At 37.0% G+C, this 24,381-nt stretch overlaps 1 protein-coding gene across 1 annotated transcript; it reads left to right on the plus strand.

Moving 5' to 3' along the window:
• Nucleotides 1–331: 331 nt before the first annotated feature.
• On the plus strand, nt 332–23,137 carry LOC128984362 (sodium-coupled monocarboxylate transporter 2-like). Its single transcript, XM_054403671.1, has 11 exons — nt 332–551; nt 1,772–1,839; nt 3,468–3,622; nt 4,788–4,928; nt 6,086–6,194; nt 9,057–9,166; nt 14,106–14,289; nt 14,537–14,623; nt 15,571–15,746; nt 22,411–22,594; nt 23,052–23,137. The coding sequence occupies exons 1-11, from the start codon at nt 332–334 to the stop codon at nt 23,085–23,087; spliced, it is 1,470 nt and encodes a 489-aa protein (XP_054259646.1). The 3' UTR covers nt 23,088–23,137.
• Nucleotides 23,138–24,381: the final 1,244 nt, after the last annotated feature.

Here is a 24,381-nt window from a genome sequence, read left to right on the forward strand (position 1 = left end):
ATAGATTTAGTATTAGTAGGATTAAGTTAGATACAATTTTTTAAATGCTTGACTTCCTGGTTCCTCAATAATGTACATTAATAATTATAAAAAAATAAAAACAAACAAACAAACAATCAAACTAATAATTAGTACTATTCCATACTGTCTCAGCTTAGCTAAGACAGTGACGTAATAGTGTCAGTGATGAACCCTCTCTGTTGATTCCTACGCACTAATCCACGTGTCTAGACATCATAAATTATGTTGAAACATGTGGCAAGGCTGGTGAAGGGAGGGATCGTGGAAGTATCCCCTGCGTGGGAATCCACGTGTCTAGACATCATAAATCATGTTAAAACATTTGGCAAGGCTGGTGAAGGAAGGGATTGTGGAAGTATCCCCTGCAAGGGAATCCACGTGTCTAGACATCATAAATTATGCTAAACATTTGGCAAGGCTGGTGAAGGAAGGGATTGTGGTAGTATCCCCTGCAAGGGAATCCACGTGTCTAGACATCATACATTATGTTGAAACATTCGGCAAGGCTGGTGAAGGAAGGGATTGTGGAAGTATCCCCTGCAAGGGAATCCACGTGTCTAGACATCATAAATTATGTTGAAACATGTGGCAAGGGTGGCGAAGGGAGGGATTGTGGAAGCATCCCCTTCTATCTTTGTGAGAAGTTCACAACACTGGAGGTGAGGGTTACCTTCCACCGCTTACGCCATGTGTATTAATTGGTAATTACACATTGTCGAAAAGAACTAATTGTAATTACTTATAAAAAAATGTTGATAACTCATTACAAAAAAAAACTAATTATTAATCCTCATAACAAAAAAAAACTAATTGTAAATACTCATTACAAAAAAATAATATTAATTGTAAATACTCATAAAAAAACTAATTGTAATTACTAATTGTAATTACTCGTTGTAATTACTAATTACCTCCGGTCCCCCTCCGCCCCATATACAACTGAGTAATTACAACTACTGATGTTAGCCGAAGTGTCAGGCAGTTCTTAAGTTATGTAAACAGATTGTTATCGCTATAAAAAATGACTGAAATTTGTAAACGTATTGGCAACCATGGGTAGCACAATGCAGACTACATTATCATTGACGAAGATCAACATGGACAACCTAATGCGGCTATAAGTGGGGAACATTTGTAGAATACACTAAAAAACCAGATCAGCTTTTGAAAAATTATAAACTATTTACAAGAAATGTTGATTATATGGAACTGTTAGATACGTAATCTATGAGTTGAGTCTTTTAAACTCATCGAAAATTATGACTTTTATTCGTTTTTAAATAACTTATTTGTTTTTAAATAACTACTTTACTTCTTAGATTTCGAGCAACATGCACACTAGTACTACTAAATCTGTACAAATACTTATATATTTTCACCAACTAAAGGACTTTATCACTAGGCATAACCTCTAAGAGAGGTTATGTTTCTGTTTATATCCACTCATTGCCACCTAAATACAGTATAATCAGCTGATTGGTGTCCGGTAAAACTCATTACAGTACAGTAGTAGGCAATAAAACCCCGTTTGAATAAGCTGGCGGCAAACAGCTGTTTTCTGGACCAAATCCTTGCGTGGGAAGTTCGTCAAAATAATGTAGTGTGGGAGCAGTTGGAAATCAGCAGCCAAACACTAGAAATACATTTTTAATTAAGTAAGCCATAAGTATCAAAAGCACAGGGTTTCCCAAAATTCAGAATAAAATGACTTAACTAAACATACATTACTGATTTTTTTTTAATGTTACAGTGACTGGTGTGAACCTTCATCTTATTACTCCACTTGTAAGCATAGTCTGTATCTTCTACACAACTGTGGTAAGTTTATGTGTAAATATCAGAATTTGATGAGATATATACACATTACGTTGCCAATACATCATTATAGCAATAGGAGAACGTGACTGGGTATTTAATTTAATGGGATATTTTATTAAAATGTCATAGCCTGTATTAGAGGGGGTTATGCAAATATGAATTTAGTTTTATGACTGTGGGATGGGTGACGTGCCTTGACTTAAGTCCATGCTGATCTGACCACATGTATAATTATTTTTCCATGACCGTTCTTGTGCCTTTTCTTAATATCCATTGTGTATCATACATGTAGTTGAGTAGCTTGTGAAAGGAGCTAAATTCTTTGGTATGGCTTTGGTACCTTTTACGTTTAGTTTTTTCTCTTATCCTGTTTTATCTTTCCCTAATACATTTTTTACTGCGGAGAACATTTTTGTAACATTGCTGTGCTCGTTGTTTAAGTTCACTTTAGGTGCACACCATGTTGCTTTTGTGTAATTCCAGGATGTGATGAATGAATGCGTTATGCCTACCACTTCCAGAGAGTTTACTTTTTGACAGAGTTGGTCTTTCAAGCTATGTTCACACTTTATTGAATTTATATTCGACTATTTTTCTACTTTCGTTTCAATTGTCGTTTTAATGCACGCAGGTGAAGCATGCCTCTAGAGCATGCTGAGTAGGTGTCCTCATTTGTGTTCTGTAACGTGCTCCTCGCAGAAAGTTTAAGTCGTGGACGTTTGATGACATGTTTGGAGCTTAATATAAATGCTTTGTTTAAAAATTTTACTAGAATGTCTCGATATAATAATTGTTATTACCTTTTTGAAAATGTTGGACCCAAAAAATAAAAAACCCGACACCTGCTTCAGGGAAGCAATACTTGCACAAATCAAATTAGCGATTTGCCTTAGATTTCTTGCTACTAGGGACATCTCTTTGATGTACTTATTCAATACAAAGTATGTCTTAAGAGTAAGATTCTTCATCAGTGGTAGCCATATTGGTTTTTAGTCCCATAAGAGCAATGTTAACTTTGTAACAGGATTTCTAAAAAACCTGTTGTGATAACATAATGATTGAGGTGTTAAAGTTAAGATTTAGTGGTCCTCAAGGGAGTGATGATTTTAGTTTTGTCATTTTCCCTCCACTTAATATGTTAATGATCATTAACTAAGCCTTCAATTACAAGTTTTTTTCTAGAAAAAAACAAAAACAAATATTTTGAATGTCATTTCTCGATTCTCTACTCTATGCTATAAACCGAATCGTAAATTTTCTAAACTATATCATTATATATAACACCGGCATACTGATTCTAATGTATGTTCTGTCAAATTTAGCATTGCTCTTATAGTACTGAAATCCAAAATGACTACCACTGATGAAGACTTATGGGGAACAGTCGAAACCATCCACTTGTAAATTACATCAACTTGACAACTTGGCTTGGAATCGAACCAGCGACCTTCAGATTGAAAGATGTGCACTAACTACTCGACTTTCCAGAACTAACCAAACACTAAAATGTAATTTCAGAATCCACTTATTTCAACTCACACTTTTCTTTAGCTTATGCTGTTTAATAACTCGGCAACAGCACGTCTTGGCATTCTCATCACATCGTAATACCTGGATTTGGTTTTCAGGGAGGACTGAAGGCGGTGGTATGGACAGACACGCTACAGACCATCCTGATGCTGGCAGGTGTAGTTGTGGTCCTAGTGATGGGTACGTGGCATTTAGGAGGGCCTGGTGTGGTTTGGGAGCGAAATAGATTGTCTGGAAGACTGGAATTCCTTAAGTATGCGGTAAAAACTTTGTTAGTCATACTAAATCAATTGTGCATGATAATGTGTTTCACTGACAAGCGTGGGTGTGTTTGGTTTTCAAATTAGTTTTTTAACTATTCTTAATGTATACAGCAGATTGGACATATGTAGTTTAATTGGACCGATTTATTTTGATATCTGAATACCGAAAAAAGAAAATATCATTCTATAGAACTTTGCCAATATCCGTGTTTTACAAAAGATGGATTTATTTAGTACATTTTTAATGCCCTGTTTTGTCATCCAAGTAATAAATTCATACAATTTTTACAAAAGGCGTATTTTCCAAGTGCGTAACGTTTCTTCTAACCTGAAGTAGACTTGATTTTGCTATGGAGGAGGTGTAATATCAAGAATATACACCATTTCTACATATTTCATATACATATTTCATTTTTTTGTGGTTTTCTTTATGTTGGTAGGCTCCACAGACGATGTTCGCGATTGTTAGTTGAGCCATTCAGATTAGGTATCAAGGGCGACTCTTTTTCAACGTAGTTAACTAATTCCTCTAATAGTCCCTTCCGCTAGCCTTTGCACGTAGCATGCGTGTTTCATAATCTAGAAATAACCGTTAAAGAGGTTTATTCCGATTTTCTTAAGTCTAGGCTATTCCAAATTGAATGATTTCCGTTACAAATGTAGAAAGTAGTTGTTTCACACTTTCTGGCAGTTAAAATTACTTCTCTTGACTTTGTAACTTAAAATAATCGTTTATTTATTTAACTGAGTTACTAAGCTTGCATAAAGAAACTAGTCACTTAACACTACCATCGGGCGTTAAAGGCCTTCCCAGCTTATAAATTCAACCACCAGACGATAATGTTTAGATATCTATTTCGACGCGTGCTGCGTCCACAATTAAAGCCGCATGTATTGTTCTACTGCACTTACGATAATAACTGACGCAGCTGATAACAACAAATCATTATCAGACGACGTCTCAGCGATGTGCGACACGAGCTTCGTTTTACACTAATCGTAGGTTAAGCCGCATGTCACGATGCAGTTTGCAAGACGGTGATAATTCATTGATAACTATGTCGTTTAGCCGCTGTCGGTATATTGGGGATGCGGCTTTACAACGTGGCCTGGCAGGCACCTTGCTGTATTTAACACTTCCTACATATGTTACAGCACGGACCTTGACATAACCACCAGACACACGCTGTGGACTATGTTGTTCGGCAATTACTTCTACTGGTTGGCCGCCTGCTCTGTCAACCAGGCAATGGTGCAACGCTGCCTGGCCATGCCTACCCTGAGAAAAGCTAACTAGTAAGTATTAGTGTTGGAGATATTGCGACGGATAAAAAGAAAACATTTTGACTTTCTAATATTAGAAATATTCATCCAAATGGCAGCTATCTTTACGATTGGAACACTCGGTATTTTATGGTCTTTTACAGAATTTATATGCGATTTCAAGACTCATTTATTCTTTGCATTTTCTCTCTAAACTTACTATTAGGAGTTACATGATGGAGACTGTACACCACAAGCCAGCCATCTTTCTCAGGTGTAACACCCTTTTAACACCTAAACTAGTAGCTTTAAAAAAAAAATTGAAGAATAACCGCGTTTTTTTAATTGCATTTGCATTATAAAACAATCATAAAATACAGGTTACATAAGAAATAACAAAGTTGTCAGCTATATTGGAAAATCGTGGACATATTTAACAAATTCTCAAACATCTTGTATATAAAACTTGCTTGTAAATAAAGGCCTTTTTATTTATTTATTTATTTATCTTAAAAAAATAGGGGAGTGCCCCATAATAGTTTAACTCTATTTCTCATAGTAAAAAAATATCTATTGGTTTACTTTAGGTAAGACACCATGTATATTCTATTAGCTTAATCCAACAGTTATATAAATTATTTAATAATAAAGGTACAAACCTGAGTAGGAAATCCACATAGTTTGTAATTTATTAGTCCTATATCAAAAGCACTAGTAATATTGATTTTGCGTTATATCTTAAATGCAGTAAATAACTAATTAGGTCGTGAGAAAAAGGCTATAAATTTATCACAACATAGAATATCAGTACTTTAAATACAATACATTTGCATTGTTTTCTTTTAATATTCAACCTGCTATATCGTAGTAAGAAAAATACACTCTAACAACATTTTTAACTATTTATTTCACCTCTGTGTTCTTAAAATATCATACGAAAAGATCCTTAATTCAGATGTAATAAATAATCTTATTTGAGTACCTAATAGAACTTTAATGCATTTTTGTAAGGGGAATATTGGAGCGAACCTCTATTACTGATGTTATGGCTTTGTGCAATTCGTTCACACTGCATTCTACAAATTTATCCTATCAGGAGGAGGATTCTCATTTTCAATTTCACTTATATGATCCCAATTTATGAATAAGAGAATGAAGGTTTGTTTGATCACATTTATGCTTGTTGCTAGCACAGTGCTGATTCTGGCCGTGGGTATCATGGGGTTGGTGTCGATGTGCTGCTACACAGGTCTTGTTCTCTTCGCATACTTCCACGACTGTGACCCCGTCTCAACCAAGGTCAGGAGAAAAACTGTCGCATTTTTATTACGCATCTATTTTCAGGTTTTATTATAATTCAAGTACTTTTGACGTCCATCTCTAGAAAGTATTTTATTGGAAGTTTATCTTTGGTTTATGTCATATGAGTGATTATTGCAGATATTTCTTTTGATATCAACACAATAATATTTATAATAACATTTCTAATTTATAATATTTATTATAATTAGTTAAAACTAGCTGTGTGCCCGTTCTACGCACGGGGATCTTATAGTAGTCAGTTGAAACCTTCTTATATTAAGATTAAGAACAGCAGTTAGTTTGCATATTTGCAGATATGCTGGCAAAACTATTATATATAAACCTTCGCAAATACAGTATCTGACAGTTCAAGCCAAAATAAATGCTTCGCAATTAAATGTCACCGGGATCGTTATGGTCCATATGTCCAATGATTAAACTAAAAAATGTTTTATAGATCCATGAAGTGTAGCCCTAAAGTAGGCCTATAATTGAAAGTTACTTTCCACATCGGTTAACTTAAACGTATTTAAAGTACTACCTCAACCTCACCATTTAACACTTTATTCCGGTTGACATTTTCAGTATCAAAGGTGCTCTTGTCCATTCCGTGAAACACTGAGAAATAAGGACATTAATGCGTTACCAACAGACATACACACAACAATCCAATAAAGGCCACGAACTATTGATACATAAACAATATAAAGGCGTAAACAATTCATGATGGTTTGCCCAACAAATGTTTTACTCAAATAGGTTATCATTTTCTTAGCATACCGGGTAAGCTAAGATTTGGAATCCAGACAGAAAAAGCAAAACTTATACAGAGTTAAGACGTCACTTAAATTGAATACGGACGGCTCTAATAAATAAGGTGCAACACCAACGATAACTAATTTGTAAACTACAGTGATGTGTTGGTACCTACGTAAAAATGATTCTAGCAGCTACCAACGGTTCTAAGGAAAAGAACCAGTACCTACGTAAGAACCTACCTAAGAACTATAGTACATCCGACCAATTAAATACATTAATATCTAGTCCCGAGGTTATTAATCTCTTGCTTTTGGATTTTCTCGTAAAAAGTTATAGCGTAAACTTATCGGTGTCAGTTTTAAAAAAAAAAAACAACCTTACCCAAACAACTTTTTGTTATTTAATAGATTACGCATTCTCTAAACAATGATTAGTATATCTTTTAACATTAGAAGGAAATGTGACGAAAATCACACAATGTTGGGGTTTTGGTCATTTGTAATTATATTTCTTAAGTAGGTAGGCCATGTATTCTATGGAAAAGTACCGGTATCAAGGATCGTCGTCAAAAAGGTTGTTATGAATAAATATGTAGGCTTACGTACCCAAGATATGAGCTATGGGCCTATTGGCTGTATGGTCCAGCGATTGCATCACACGGTGAGTAGAAACAGAAAGTGACACATTGGAAAAGCGAGTTTAGCACTTCCTCTGTTAAACCTCTGTTACAATCACCCACTGCAGTTGTGATTTTTTACTTTACACTTTACACAACCGCCATTGAAGCGCCGTCAATGAGTGGAAACCTTTTTTGTAAGCTATTGGCGACGATTATTTCAGTGTCCAGCCCTATACAACACTGATTCAAGGTCTTCTTTCTGGTTGTCAAAACTCAAGAAACATTTTATACTCAAAGAATTTCTGGTTCCGATTTGGACGATGTCTAGTTATTTAATTTCATTTACGGTTACACTATTAGACTATATTATTGCACTTGCGATTAATTAAATCCGTTATGTAAGAAAAACGTTTTTAATCTCACTTGGTTGGGATTTGCTTTCCAAACGTGATTCGAAATGGTTGCGGTATTTGTAAACAACATTTGTAAACATATCATTGACAGCTAGAAAAAATAATCTTGATCCGAACAGCTGTTCGTTATTTCATAGACGATTATGTGATAAAAATTGAACGAAAATTTGACAAAAATCGCACAAAACTGCATTTTTGAACGTCCGTAATTTTATTTACGTAGTAAGGCTATATTTAAATCACTAAAGACACTCTCGCCAATCCAGTGAATACATTAAAATGACTTGGATCTTGATAGGTACTCTGGTTTTCACGGAGAAGATTGCGTAAAATGCCATCTTGAGTGTTACAGACAAAGGGAAAGACAGACAGACAGAAATAGAGATAAGACTCGTTTCTGCTTCTTTAATGTATAAAACGTAAAAATAACCTAAAAGTATATAATTCTGAGCAAAGTACAGACAAAACTCTAATTTTATTTATATAGATTTGCCCTTTATGACATTAAAAGTCGTATTTTGAACAACTGGGTCTGAAGTTTCGTACAAGTATTTCACATGACAATAATCTCGCAACTCTCGATTCGCCACGAGCAGAAACGTCCAATCCTTGTTAACCACATTTTTTAGTTTTTTTTTTTTTGTTTTTTTTTGCTTTCTTATAAAACGACACGCATTTTTAGATGGAAAATAACTAATTATAAAGTCGAGAGGCCTCGGCAACATTAATTAATAATAATAATAATAATTCGTTTATTGTAGCCGACAAAGATACACTGTACTACACACGTCTTTTATATACTGTAATACTTAAAACCCTCTACATCTTTTGCTGAACTTTAACCGCGTAGTTGCTGTGCAAACCTTCTCTTTGGGCCATTTTAAACCGGCGTTTATGTGCAGCCATTCTAACAATCACTTAGAAGATAAAATATTTTTGTAGTATCCAGTCTATGGAAAATACAATCTCCCTCTCCGTTAGAATGCCAGTGTGTAAATAATCCGAATTTCGGGTTGTGTTTCGCCGGTTTGGTAGTAAGAACTCTCCAGTTTTCACCTATTTTCACAGATGATCGGCAAGTCAGACCAGTTGTTGCCGTACTTCGTAATGGAGATCGCCGGTGCAGTGCCGGGCTTTCCTGGAGTCTTTATGTCTGGTGTGTTCAGTGCTGCTCTCAGGTGAGCTACACAAATCTAAAATGCGTAAGAAATTCTCGACCTTGACCAACTGTAAACACGACATGTACTCTGACGACTTACAAATTTATGACTATTTTACTGCAAACAACGAAAATGACTGTGTCAGAAGGATCAATGAAGATGTCAACCGAATAGTACTTGGACTGAGAATAATTGACTGAGACTAAATAACGAAAAGACAAAACCGATTGTAATCTGCCACCCTCGACTTCGCACTTTAATTGACTTACACTCCATAAACCCAATCACAGTGAGTGGCAAAGCACTTCCCTACTACGACAAAGTAAAGAATCTTGGCATATCTTTCAACTCTTCACTTACTTGGGACACATCAGTTACGGAGAACATTTTGCCACAAAACTCCAAACTTTATTTGATCATTTGTACTACCCCACTTCAGTTACTGCAACTCATTAATCAATGACATGACTGTGATTCAGGCGGGTATGCTCTAGCGGTTTCAGAATTTTTGTTTGAGATTTTTCTATGATCTGTGGCGTTAGGAGCATATCACGCCATACTATCTTGAGGCAAACATCTTGAAATCCAATTATGAAGGATCCATCAAAATGTTTTCATTGGTTTTTTTTATCAGGCTCTCCAAAATATTTTACATCAGATTTTAAATTTGTGTCCCAGGGTAGTTCACGAATTTCTCGTTCTTCTTTGATCACATTGTGTATACTTCATCATGTGACCGCCGCTTATAACAGGGGTTTTGTTGTTACCGCTTGCCGTCTTTGGAATGGACTACCCCTGCACATTAAATCACTTGAAAAACGTTCCCAGTTTGTGGTGGCACTAAAAAATCTCCACTTTAAGCAAATGGTCTCGGCTGGCGTGTCCTAGGGCTTCTGGGTCTTTGCGCGATTGCTGGTGCGTATGCGTGTAAGAGTGTGAACGTGTATTTGGTTATTTCTATTTAAAATTATTATTATTATGTTAAATTGCATTTTTGTTTAACCTGTTCTTGATTTGTTAAATACGTAGATTTTTTATTAGATTAAGAAATCTCATTGTATTTTTTTTTTTTATTTACGTTTGTCACGTTAAGTGTAAGAAAAAGCCATGTGGCCCTAACTTTGCCTGGTAAAATATAGAATCTTTCATTTCATTTACTTTCATTTGAAGGAAGTCATCTTTCCGTCTACACACAAGTTTGTCTCGTTTATCACAGACACCTCTGTGAACTGAAAAGTGCACGCATGACACGTCCGGAGGGTTGTGTGTAGTATCTCATGCGAATACTTATTTTCTGTTTAGTTGTAATATAATCAAAACCAGCTTCAGGAACCAGCTGGAGGATCGAAGCTCACTATGAAAGCAGTTGAATGTGGAATATTAACAGATAAACAGTCATATAAACAATATTTTGTCCATGACAATATACACCAATATTTTGCATTGGTAATAAGTGTAAAGATGATTTCCTTAAATGGAGTTCATATCTCAGTAATTGATATGAATGATCTTTCTTTAATTCTCATAATTAGAGAGTGTACACTTTTGATCTCTATGATCTTTATGATTTTTATGATCTTGCAGCCTCACTAACTGTTGTGCCGAGCTTTGCTCAGGGAGATGGGTCGGGTTCAATCACAAATACTTTCCTTTCAACCTTAAACTTCTATAGCAACCGGATCTGTGGTGCTAGCTCGGTTTAGGGACGCCACTCTGTTTGGAGATCTATCTTAAAGGTTCACAACGCAGAGAAAAACTCTTCTCGTGGTTGCTAAGTTAGTAAGGCAGAGGGTTATACCCTAAATTGACTCGAACTCAATGTCTGATGCCGTAACATCCATTTCCCTAATAGGTTCAGTCTGTCTAGAGTATCAACCACAAATAAATATTCAAATACACAGTACCTAATATTTTTCAAATTCGAGAAAATAGTGATCAATTACTTAGGACTAAGGCTCCAACATGAAATTATTTTACCCCTTTAAGTTAATGCCTCTCAATTTAAGTTTAAAATTTACTGAAAAGAATTGGCTTAAGCCACACTAGCAATTTGTTGATTGGTTGCCTACTGACCTAGACAAGCAAGGAGATCAATGAAAAGAACATTTCTGGAAGAATACAATTATCTTTAATCAATTCTTTGTTTAAGACACTTTTGCTGAATCGGACAATGTACAAGAGTTAATGGCAAACAAAAAGTACTCTAAATCAGAAATCGTGTGCCAGATATATATACGAAATCTCAATCAAACAATCAAAGATGGCGGGTTCCCTTTACCCAGTTAATGGGTTATACCTATCACATGAGATATCTAATTAAATGGACCCTTTGAGACCAGTAATATTCCTAAAATCTAAACAACTTAATTATCTAACAAAAATGAGCTGACGGTGGCCACCCGCTGAAATAACAAGTGCATAAACGAAAAATAATATACATGAATATACAAAAATATATATGTATAGGAACATCAAAAATAGGCCTAACCTATCTATTACTAATTCCCACTCCCTCCAACCAGATGAATTGACACAACAATCCGTAGATCCCGGAAAATCCAAATGTGCCTAAGTTCTGGGTCCGTCGCACTAAGGTCCACTGTTATGATAGGCTGTCCAGCAACCAAATTAACTGGGGTTTCTTACAAGTGATGTTTACTCTAATGGTAAGTTTACTGTACAAGTGATCACTTATCGGAATTGAAGCGAAGTCCCTCAGACTCAAAGAGGGGGTGTGTGTTCCACGAGTCTGCTTTAGTCCCAGGTAGCCCTAAGTATGGCCGTGTCTGGAATAGGCCGCTCTCCACGTCCCTTCACCAGTCTCTTCGCAGTCCACAGGTGAATTCTCGAGGCACGTCTCCACGGCAGTAGACCAGAATACCAGCCCTATATAAACCCCAAAACATAATAGTATGGCGTATACACAACATTTACATAGTGGGGGGCCCACTGTGTAGGCCTTAGGCCTATTTTGAATTATTACAAATAAAATGTAAATTATATAATATAATCTAAAGTAAAACGTGAAATTAACAGGAGACTCAACATTTAAAATAATGAAAGAATTTAAAGACATATTCATATTACATTAGGTTGTAGAGCCTTCTTTTATTTACACAAAATTCCAAGTTAGAGCAAGGAGTTACGGTATCGCTCCGAACTAACAAAATCAGTGTCGGCTTATGAACAAAATATACTCAGTGTCTTATGTCTTTCAGAAATTGACTCAGTTCAGCTTAGGCTTATCTCTCTTGTGATATTAAACTGAAAAAGTACAATAATTGATCTAGTAAAATGGCAACATTATTGAAAAGAATACTAAACCTAACCTAATCTAGAATTACATACTCTTCTTGCACAACAGAACCAGTCTAATACTTACTAGCCTTGAGCCCAAGAAATGGGGCCTTTTAAGAACACTTGGTTTGTCCAGTTGAATAGGCTAGGCCTAGGCATAAAATTTAAGTTTACAAAATTATATTACCTAAAAATTTACTACTTGATGAATTGAGGCAGACAACAAATCTAGGCTATTAGTATCCTTGGAGTTGTCTTAATTATTCCCAAAAGTAAAACTTAAAAACATGTGCGTCCCACCTTGTAAATTTACCAGAGGCCTATATTACACATTTTAAACAAAACAGAAAAATTAATTAGCCTATCGGAAAACATTGTTTGGTTAATATTCTACATATTTCCCTCTGAAATATCACCTGAATCAAGGATATATCTCTCAAAACTACATTCTCACCAATCTTGGTTAGAACCAGACATGAATGGAATGTGAAGCCGAAACTTGAACTTAATTTTAGTTTTCCTTTAAATTAAAATTTAAAAATGATAATATGAAATGGGAAAAATAAGTTAAAAGACGAATTAACTTATTTCTCTGCCTTACCTCCAAAATCAGCAATTTGGCGCTTTTCTGAGGGCTTTCTTCTAGAAGTTCAATGTTCCATAATCAAAATGGAAAAGGGCTAAAACTAGCCGGGCGTCAACTCTAGTTGAGACCCAGCCCGTCTGTTAGCCTCAAATCATGATTTTTCTCTTGCTGTTGTCAATACCTCTTGTACGGGCATTGAGTATTCTTACAACCGACAGGGGTTTTTTTTTGTCATTGCATGAGCGCTATTATATTATACAATGCTAAAGAATTTTGTTGGGTGATCAGTCCAACCTCCAGTGGTCGCCCACAATCGGATTGTTACAATCTTTAAATCTTAAACTCTTTCATGAAAGTTTAAAGTTTTCATGATTGAGTAAATCCAGTGATTGGCATTCATTATTTTCAACTTTGTTTTGTATTATTCCAATTTTTTTTTAGAATAGTTGTAATTTTGGAGTATTTTCTATAATAAGGCTGCGATTAATAATAATAATAAAATAGATTGTTTACAAAATTGCTGATTTTACAATTGTGTAAACCAAACATTCGATTTCGAACCATGAATAGTTTTTGCTACATGAATAATAAATTTTGCTTTACATAATTTTGTGTTTTAGTCAGCGAGAGATCGTTATTCACGCCCACTCCAGTGTGTTGGTGGCGCGTTAAGAGGCCCTTGTTCTGTTCAAGTACCCGCTTTCGGCTCCTTGACGAAACATTATCATAATTTTTCACTCAAGCCAATTGCGCTAATGAACTATAACTAGTACTTGTCCTTTTTACGAACACAGGATTTAGAAAAGAATGCTAGGTATTTCGAAGCAATGATAAAAACAGTTTCCCTTTAACATTATATTACGCATTAAATTCGTAGTAGAAAAATCTTCTTAACTTTTGAAAAACGTGGGTACATCTTAGTATACTAATGAACACCTTAACCTAGTTTTGAGATATTTTACATCAAACCATTTCCTGATTTCGTACAAAAGAGTCATTTAATATATTGAATTGTCTCTATGTGCCTAAGTATTTTATTTATTGCTCATACATTCAAATATGTTTTCCATTCAGTTCCATGTCTACGGGCCTAAACTCTATGTGTGGTGTGATATACACAGACTTCGTCACACCCTGTTTGAGGAGACCCATCTCAGAGGCGAGGGCCTCTTGGATAATGAAAGGGATAGTCCTCACCATTGGCGTCCTCTGTGTCGCCATGGTCTTCTTAGTGGAACAGCTGGGCGCGATCATACAGGTAAACCTTGCGAACATTGGGCAGCTGTAAACAGAAAAGATTTTCAAGCGTGGAAAGTAATTCAATAATTTATCTTAGGTGCTGTAGCTAGAACTATTGAATAGAGTTTGTGCAGTTACAATTGTCGAAATATTAACCTAAACATGAGAGGGCGATCCTGTCCCAGATACAATGTTCAGTGCATCTTGTCATTGCAATACTTTATTGTAATTATGATTCTGCATTAAATATATTCTATCTAATTCAGGCTGGCAAGAGTCTCGGGGGAATTACTACAGGAGCTCTACTCGGAGTATTCTCTCTAGGGATGTTTTTCCCATGGGCCAATTCAAAGGTACGCCTTCAAGCATGACAGTTGTACTGAATTACATATTTGATGCAGCACACTACCGTTTCTGTTTGTTTTATTAACGCAAAAAATCTATACTTATTTTGTATAATGGAAATGTAATAAACATTTGTTTGTATGACTATTCGTTTTGTATTGATGAGTGTTGTTTATGGCAAACAAATTGGATATTTTAATGGTTCGTCTTTTTTGCTATTTTGAAAATACATGATATAATATACACAGGTATATTACAGGTTATAATATACAAATTAGGAAAAAAATATAAAAATATATAATACAATGTTTTATAAATATATAAAACATCTTGTTTTCCCATCTGAAGAATGAAACAATCCCAAACAAGTCAGGAGGACTGACAGGGATATGATGACATAATGTAACTGACTCCTCCCAATTTATTTCAGTTTAACAAAATGGATATAACACAAATAACCACTAAGAATTGCGTTATAAACATTAAAAGTTTGTTATTTTGGAAAGTAACTATCAGAGTTACTTATTGCAACAAATTAAAAGATATAGTTACTTAATAATATAGCTATTTGCAAATATAAATGATATTTAGAGGAGGAGTAAACTATTTTTACCAATTTAATTTATAAACGACCTTTTCAACAACTATAAATACAAAAATATTGTTTGCTTAAAGTTATGTTGCTCTAACCTGTGGGTACTCAGAGAGCTGTTGCTTGTGGTGTTATAACGTTCCCTCACTCCACAGGGTGCTCTGGCTGGAGGTTTGGCGTATATTGCGTTCCTGGCTTGGCTGACTGTGTACCCAGAGAGCTGTTGCTCGTTGTGTTATAACGTTCCCCCACTCCACAGGGTGCTCTGGCTGGAGGCTTGGCGTCCATTGTGTTCCTGGCTTGGCTGACTATGTACCCAGAGAGCTGTTGCTCGTGGTGTTATAACGTTCCCCCACTCCACAGGGTGCTCTGGCTGGAGGTTTGGCGTCCATTGTGTTCCTGGCTTGGCTGTCTGTGGGTACTCAGAGAGCTGTTGCTCGTGGTGTTATAACATTCCCTCAGAAGCCAGTCTACACCTACGGCTGTCCAGAGGACATCCTGAACCGGACAATTGCCTTCGTCACACATCCCCGGGTACTGTAAGTGTCAAATATTTGTAATTATTTTTATGAAACGATTCTCATTGTAGTTTACCCTCTGAATAAATAAACTAATTACAATTTTAACGTATTAAAAATGTAATTTTTTTAAATACAATTTATTAATTTGAGAAATGAATCGCAAGTTTGAGCTCTTTAGCATATTTTTTTTCACTTTAAGTCAAATTTAATTAGAAAATTTCCGAATTGATTCAGTTGATTACACATATTTATTAACAAACGAATCGGGTTTTTCATATTTTTAAGGTTTTCTATAATTTAACTTAAAATTCTGAAAAACTACTGTAATATGTTGTTAGTATATTGAGTTTCATAACTATTTTTATTAGTCGTGACTGCTTATCAGCCTAATGGGATGTCACACATTGTAATGCGGGTGGTGAATGTTTTTAATAAATTTCTTATTGCGGGTAGTATTTCATGTCCCTTAGACGTTTTTATTTCAAACATAATGCTGTAAATATGGGGTATATACATATTTCCCCGGTAATAGTATATTCCGTTACTAGTCTTAAAAACATGTGTGTTTACCGGACTAGTGTGGTCGTTCCCGTGCGAGACGTATTCGAGTGCGGTATTACCATACGAGTCCGGTAAACACATTTTGGATGAGGGACGTACGAAATTTTACGGAATACCACTCAGAGCTAACTTAACAATAAAAAAATCTGTACACATCCTTATATATTCTCACCGACTTAAGGACTAACAATCACTACTTATGTACTTAGAGGTTATGTTTTTGTTTATAACCACTCATTGCCAAATATAATTAGCTGGTTGATGTCCGCAAAAAACTCATCACGTACGAAATTCCATTTGATTAAGCTGGTGGCAAATAGCTGTTTTCTGGACTAAATCCTTTCGTGTTAAGCTCGTTAAAACTGTGTATAGTGTGGCGTGACCCTGATTTACGGCTCAAGTTATGGATCAAGTTGTTCCTTGGTTTCCTTGGCTGCTTGGTTTCGGTCAAGCTTTGTTTCACGACCCTGCCGCCTTCTGGTTGCTGGTTGGTCTAGCAGCTGTGCTGCATTTAGAGCTTCGATGGCTGCTTCAATTTCATCATCTATGGGTGGGACATCTTCATTCTTCCTATTACAAAAGTTGTGGAGAACCGCAGTAGCAACAATGCTACCTTCGATCCGGTTTAACTTAAATCGAATCCCTAGGGAAAGCACAGGGAATCGACGTTTCCACACCCCGTTACACCTTTCAATCGGATTTCGGGTTCTCACGATTGACTCTTGGAATAGGTTTTCCTCTTGTGATGTGACAGAGCCTAATGGGGTGATTAAATAGTTAGCACAAGCGTAGTCACTATCACCGACCAACAGACCATTTCCATACACGCCTGATTCAAATTCAACTCGTATTCTGGAGGAGTGAAAGATGTGCGAGTCATGGGTTGACCCAGGCCATCGAACAACAATGTTACTTATTACTAGATTTGCATCACAGATAAGCTGAACATTTATAGGAAATATACCCTTTCTATTCCTATACAGTTCTGCGTTGGGACCACCTGGTGATTAGATTTTTAATTATCCACAATCAAATGCTCCCAAACAATTAGGAAAACGTGCTTAAAAAAAGCACACACACTTTTTGCCTTTTTTCGGTTCTTTTCACTCGCATGCATCATGATAGTGGGGTGCACAGAAGGAGCCTCCCCGAAGATTGTGACCATTACACGCTAAGAAGGACATCACAATCGGGCTCACCCCGGGCAACGTTTCCGTTTCAGTGGCAAATCCTTCTACAACCGGAAGACTTCGAAAAATGAATCCGCCTAAACGGTCTTATTCAAGGCCATTAGTAACGATCTCGATTAATATCGAGGGAATATCGAAAGACAAAGAAGTATTACTGTCTGATATGTGCAAGACGTTCGAATGCGACTTCCTCCTTGTGCAAGAAACACACCGGGCATTTTAAAACCTAGACCCAACATAGAGGGAATGAGACTGATTCTAGAGAGACCTCATGATCAATATGGTAGCGCTGTTTTTGCCAGGCCACACATTGACATCACTTCATCTTCGCTGACTGAGAGGAACAATACTGAGATACTAACGGCCAGACACCACAGTACAGTATCACCTCTTTGTATAAGCCTCCCGAATCTCAGTATGTATTTACAGAGCCCGATAATCTATGCTGTGATGACATTAATTTCGTCTTGGGGGATTTTAATTGTCAGAGCATTGCTTGGGGACACAGAGAGACAAGTGAAAATGGGACAAAACTTGAAACCTGGGCTGAGACAAATGACCTGCAGCTCATCCACGATTCTAAGCTCCCCTGCTCCTTTAACAGCGGTAGATGGAAGAGAGGTTATAAATCCTGACAACATCTTTGTGAGCAGCAGGATTGCCTCTCAGTGTGAAAAGTCTGTAGGTGATCCGATTCCCCGAACTCAAAACAGACCTATAGTATGCACTGTTAGTGCTGTTGATAAACCTGAAGTTGTTCCTCTAAGGTGCAGGTTTAATTTCAAAAAGGCCAACTGGACGGGTTTTAGGGAGATCATTGACAGAGAAATCGCTAATAGCCCTCCACAACCTGATATGTATGACTCCTTCGTCAAGCTTGTCCAGCAGGTTTCCAATGTGTTTCAGTGATGAGTCTGGGCTTGTCATAAGCCAACGCCCAAACAGAATTATTGCTCGATAACGTTTTAAGCATACAGGGTGTTTTTTTAAAAACTTGCATCTTTATTTATGTAAAAACCGCAATAGATAGAAATATGCAGTTTGCGGGAATCATCTATTGACGTAGGGGGACCAATTGTTTTGAATTCAACGTTACATTCACATTCCCCCCCTTTACCCCCCTGCCCCCAACTTAATTTTTTTAAATAGCAAGGTACCCCTTGTGACATATCAAATAAAAGAGCATTGAAAAAGAAAATGTTTGATGAAAAAAAATTGAAAATCGGTTCATAAATTTGTGAGATATTCCCCCCCTCACCCCCCCGGAACTTATTTTTTTTAATAGCAAAGTACCCCTTGTGACATATCAAAAGAAAGAGCATGAAAAAAGAAAATGTTTGGTGAAATTTATTTTTCATTTGATATGTCACAAGGGTGGGTACCTTGCTATTAAAAAACAAGTTATGGGTAGGGGAAAAGGGGGGTGATTATCTCACAAATTCATGAGCCGATTTTAATTTTTTTTTCACCAAAAATTTTCTTTTTTCATGCTCTTTCATTTGATATATCACAAGGGGTACTTTGCTATTAAAAAAAATTAAGTTCCGGGGGGGTGAGGGGGGGAAAATCTCACAAATTTATGAACCGATTTTCAATTTTTTTTCATCAAACATTTTCTTTTTTCATGCTCTTTTATTTGATATGTCACAAGGGGTACCTTTCTGTTTAAAAAAATTAAGTTGGGGGCAGGGGGGGAAAGGGGGGGAATGTGAATGTAACGTTGAATTCAAAACAATTGGTCCCCCTACGTCAATAGATGATTCCCGCAAACTGCATATTTCTATCTATTGCGGTTTTTACATAAATAAAGATGCAAGTTTTTAAAAAAACACCCTGTATAGGTAATTTAACATCAGCAGAGAGAGGTTCCCTTGTGATAGTTGCTGTTACTGTGTCAGCATTTAGGAATAAGTGTTCCGCCCTTGTTTGTATTCCCAAGGGTTAATTATAAAGGAAATTTTTTTAGAGATGGACCAATTAGTTGTATCTCTTCTGGGTGGATGATAGAACGAGATTTTGTTAGATTTCTAAATCATTGTGTACTGCATGTCAAGTGTACAAAAGAATGCTTAGTCCACCTGCTACTGGACAACCATGAACACCACATGTCAGTTCCAGCCCTTGACTAAGCAAAAGGAAACGGCATTACAAAGCTTTTATTTCCTTCTCACTGTTCCCACAAGCTCCAACTTTTAGATACGTCAGTGTTTGGCCCCTTGAAGGCATTTTTAAATTCCGCTTGTGATAGCTGGATTAAGAACAATCCAGGAAAATCCCTTTGTATTTAAGACAATCCAGGAACCTTGTGAGATGTCTTCCCTAAAGCCTTCCAATATTATGTCAGATTCAGAGTGTCGGGAGTTTATCCTTTAAGTAGAGATATTTTTATGGATATTGATTTCCTTCCGAACTACTTCCCCGATCGTCTTGAACCCAAGCAGATAGCTGTGCCAATAGAGCAACAAACTCCCACCAACTCTACTCTTCTACTTGCAATGACGGTGGTGAATCCAGCAATGTAGGTGACCCAATGGCCCCTCCACTACAAAATATTCGAAAGAATGGAGGTGCATTTACTTCGCAACAAGCAGGCTCGGGAGCTTAACTGCAAATTCACTTTCAGTGAATTTAGGTGTATCTATTTTACAACAAACAGGGGTTGTGAGTTCCCGGTCTTCAACTTCCGCCTCTCTTCAAGACATTAGACAACAACAAGACGAGAAGGGCATACATATGCTATAGAATAGAAGGTAATCTTCAATTAAAGGTTACATTCAAATGTCAAGAAGGTAAGAAGCCAGCGAGGAAAACTTTATGTAAGGAAAAAAATTGGAGGACAGCACAAGAAATAGCACATATTGAAGTTATCATCGGACGAAGAAGATGATGTGCTATGCCTAGTCTGTGGAACAGATTTTATGACAATGTCCCAAATGAAGATTGGTCGCAATGTACGAAGTGCAAAGACTGGGCTCACACGAAATGCAGAAGTGGTTCTTCTATAATTTTCAAAATTGTGGCGCGGATAATGCTCAGTAAAATTTACATAAGCTCTGATGAAAATTGTCAAAATTTACGCCTTATTGTATTCAGTTGACTATTATTTGTTATAAATATTACCTTTTTCCTCAATAAAATAACTATAGTCAACAATGTGTATGACTTAACTTATTCTTCCTTTAAAATACACGTATGGGGCACTTTCTTATACTTGAATTAAAAGATACTACTCACTATATGGACCCTTAATGGAGGATGGAACTGTAGACGAGAATGTATCCACAGAATATAAACATCTTAAACGTTTATCTGATGGGCCAACTGAAAAATAAGGGCCAAACCAGTCTACAGGAGTCCCACAATCGCAAGGTTCACTACGACAACCAACGTCGACGGAAATATCCGTTCCAAGTTGGTCAGCTGGTGTTTAAAAGGCTGGAACCGCAATTTGAGGGATCCTGCGAAGTAATATCGGGTAAAGGGCGAAATGGGTTCACGTTTCAATGACAGACAAACCAAACTACCTGCGTAGCCATTCCATTCCTAGGCACCTCTCACATCTCCGCTGCGGGTGTGCCTCCCCTTCCTCTCTACTAACCCGGGTTGATTGTCGTCTCCTAAGACTTCGGCTTTTACCCAACTACCGTTAAAGGCATGGAGCGTGAGGTCAGCCGAGTTTCAAGCCCCGATAAGGAGAACCTAAACTGGGATGCTGCTTTAATGACCTCCACATCGAAAGTTTCCTATGACTTGTAGAACGAAGAAGATACAGCTTATGATACCAGCCGAACAGCTTATGCATCGACTCTCTTTTTCTGACAGACCTAGGGACATAACTGTCAAGTTATGTATAAACATCCCTGGCTCTTATTTTTTCATTGTGTCTCTTCATGAAACTAAGAGCCCCCTCTTCTCCGGGAGTGCTGCCTTAGATAGGCAAATGCTCTTACTGTTCCTTCGTGACGCTCCAAATAACCTTTGACAAGTTGTAGCTCCATAGTTGTAATTGGAATCCCCATTTTGCCAGACTGACTAGTTGGACTAAAACAGCCGCTTAATTTTCACTTAAATCAGTTTGCCCGTAATCCGAGGTTTTAAGTATCGCAATTTCACTTTAAATTCTACCTACAGTTGTTCTTACATAGTGAAATAAGAGATTGAAATATTGATTTATATTAAGATAATTAAGTCGGCACAAGGCCTTCAACTCCACAGTGGGGCTTAATATTCTGCCATTATTACTAAACTTAAAGTAGTATACAAACAAATCCTGTTACTCCACTCTCATCAAATGTTTAATTTGGGAAAACGTTGCAAATATAAAAATTGATTGGTGTCAAATAATATGTATTTGTTCAATAATTACATACAACGTAATATTCAAAATTCAGCTATACATAACTTTCAAAAATACGTTATGTACATTTAACCTTTTTTTCAATTTTGTTGTATTTTTTCCGTTGCACCTGCCCCCTGACCGCGGTGCCCGGGCTCTCGCCCCCGTCGCCCCACTCACTCGGTGGCCCTGCACTGTTTTAGTGCATCAGTGTATTTTTCTGTTGTGTTTTGCATGACAAAATGAGTGCTTTTGTTGTTACTACTTTTTCCCCAGGCACCACCTTGAGTTTCGTCTAGATCAAAACATACCGTAATGCTCATAGATATCAAGTGTGTTCTTTACAACTATAACTAGAGTACTACTCTCTATACAGTATATGCGGTTTAAGAAGAAACTTCCAGAATATACCAAGAATCGTATTTGGTGATCTTATCCTCATATTTATCTTCACGTTTTAAAATTGTCTCCTCTTGTATGATGCTCTGAGTAAGAATAGTGTTTCTAACTTCATCAAATCCAAAATACCTAATTTAAAATATCATTTCTCCATTATCTCTTTTATATATGCCACATGATGGTTTCTTTGTTTCAGTGAGGAGCCACTGGCCGTATACAGGGTTTCCTACATGTGGTACTCAGTTATTGGTACCACAATCACCCTAGTTGTAGGCATGCTAGTCAGCTGGGCCACGGGGTTTACAGACCCGGCCACTGTCGACCGCGACCTGCTTACTCCCGTTATACACAGGTTTCTACCAGACCCGGCCAAGCGACAAGTAAGTATAGTGAATCTATAAAACTATTGTTAGGCAACACGGTATCAACTTTAAAATTTTTATACATTTTCTTGTGAAATCAACTTCGAATCAACCGGACCAGGTTGTTACATGCTTAAATTTTGCATTGGTATGGTAAGAATCAAGCCAAAAACCTAAACTAATTTTAATAACATAGGTAATAAAATTCAGTACTTATCCCATCAAAGTTTTCAGATAATGTATATAAACCATTATTTCAGCTAATTAATTCGTGCTAACTCTCTGCAGTAACGGATTTTCTATTTATAAAGAAATGTATTACTAAATGTTTGCTTCTGTACATTAATCATTTCACCTTGTGATACGTAATATATACCAATAACGTGCAAACAACACTGTTTAATAATACCGCTCTAAGGGTCAAGGTTTTATAAATACATGTTCAATACTGATGTTATAAAACTGTTTCTTTCAGGCTAAATCACATATGCAGCTGGAAAAGAAATCCTAAAGAGAACGAGCTACATTGCCTTGTACTTTTCTTTCTTATTACAAGTTATGTTAAATACTTGTGTGTTTTTTTACTTCCTCTGCTCTAAGAGTTTAAGTTGTCAATTCTTTTTAAACAAAGACTTAGATTATGCTGTCAAAGTGGGAGGTTATGTAGGGTCTTTATCAGGAAAAACTGTTTTTTACATTATCGGTGAAAGCATGGGGAATGTGTTGTCCTAGAGATAAGTTCGGCAAACCAAAGGATAAAAATGCCACAGTCCACTCCATTGCGTTGCCTTGGCCCAAAATCTGACGTGTCTTGCATGTGCCAGGCTTCCGGGGACCATGGTATGTCGTTGACTTGGGCGTTCCTCTGCAGGGCATTGAAGAGTTGTCGCATCTCCTTGGGATGCTTGTAGCCCATTGAGTCGTACACATTTATCGGTTTATTGACCAACTGTACAGTTAACAAGACCAAGAGTACCACATGATGTCCTGGAATAAATAGGGTTACCAGCAGGACCTCCGGTAGGAATGGGTATACTCTTCGGAATCTACGAGTGGTGGCATTTATTTTTCTTCTCCCTTGGTCTGCCAGAAAAAGGGTCTCGATGCATAAGCTGTTCGGTAGACCTGGGGTATGTCGACTTCGTCATTCTACAAGTCGTAGGAAACTTTCGATGTGGAGGTCATTGAAGCAGCCTCCCGTCTTCAACTTCTCCTTATCGGGCCTTGAAACTCGGCTGAACTCACGCTCCATGCTTTTAACGGGAGTTGGGTTTAAGCTGAAGTCTTAGGAGACGACAATCAACCCGGGTTAGTAGATAGGAAGGGGAGGCACACCCGCGGCGGAGATGTGCGAGGTGCCTAGGAATTGAATAGTTTGAGATTTTTGGCATGAGCTACGCAGGTAGTTTTATTTTTCTGTCATTGAAGTCTGATCCGAGATTATTTCGAAGGATCCCTCAAATTGAGGCGCCAGCCTTTTCAACACCAGCTGACCAACTTGGAACGGATATTTCCGTCGACGTTGGTTGTCGTAGTGAACCTTGCGATTGTGGGACTCCTGTAGACTGGTTTGGCACTTATTTCAGTTCCCATCAGATGAATGCGTTGAAGAAGTTTATATTCTGTAGAGACATTCTCGTCTACAGTTCCATCCTCCATTAAGGGTCCTTAGAGTAAGTGGTATCTTTGAATTCAAGTTTAACAAAGTGCCACAATACGTGTACTTTAAAGGAAGAAAAGGTTTGTTTGTTTGTTTGTTTATTTGTTTACGGTATAACACCATTTTTACAAGGGTTGACATTACA

This window comes from Macrosteles quadrilineatus, unplaced genomic scaffold (genome assembly GCF_028750875.1).
Source record: "Macrosteles quadrilineatus isolate MER2022 unplaced genomic scaffold, UCM_ALF_1.0 Scaffold_2__2_contigs__length_208266976, whole genome shotgun sequence".
Lineage (NCBI taxonomy): Eukaryota > Metazoa > Arthropoda > Insecta > Hemiptera > Cicadellidae > Macrosteles > Macrosteles quadrilineatus.

What these genes read in the sequence shown, in the direction of transcription:
- LOC128984362 (XM_054403671.1), top strand. Translation starts at nt 332, where the DNA reads ATGTTAAAACATTTGGCAAGGCTGGTGAAGGAAGGGATTGTGGAAGTA. An exon ending in GTGTTCAGTGCTGCTCTCAG is followed by an intron (nt 9,167 to 14,105) that starts GTGAGCTACACA and finishes TTTTCCATTCAG; the next exon opens with TTCCATGTCTACGGGCCTAA. An exon ending in TCCCATGGGCCAATTCAAAG is followed by an intron (nt 14,624 to 15,570) that starts GTACGCCTTCAA and finishes CCCACTCCACAG; the next exon opens with GGTGCTCTGGCTGGAGGTTT.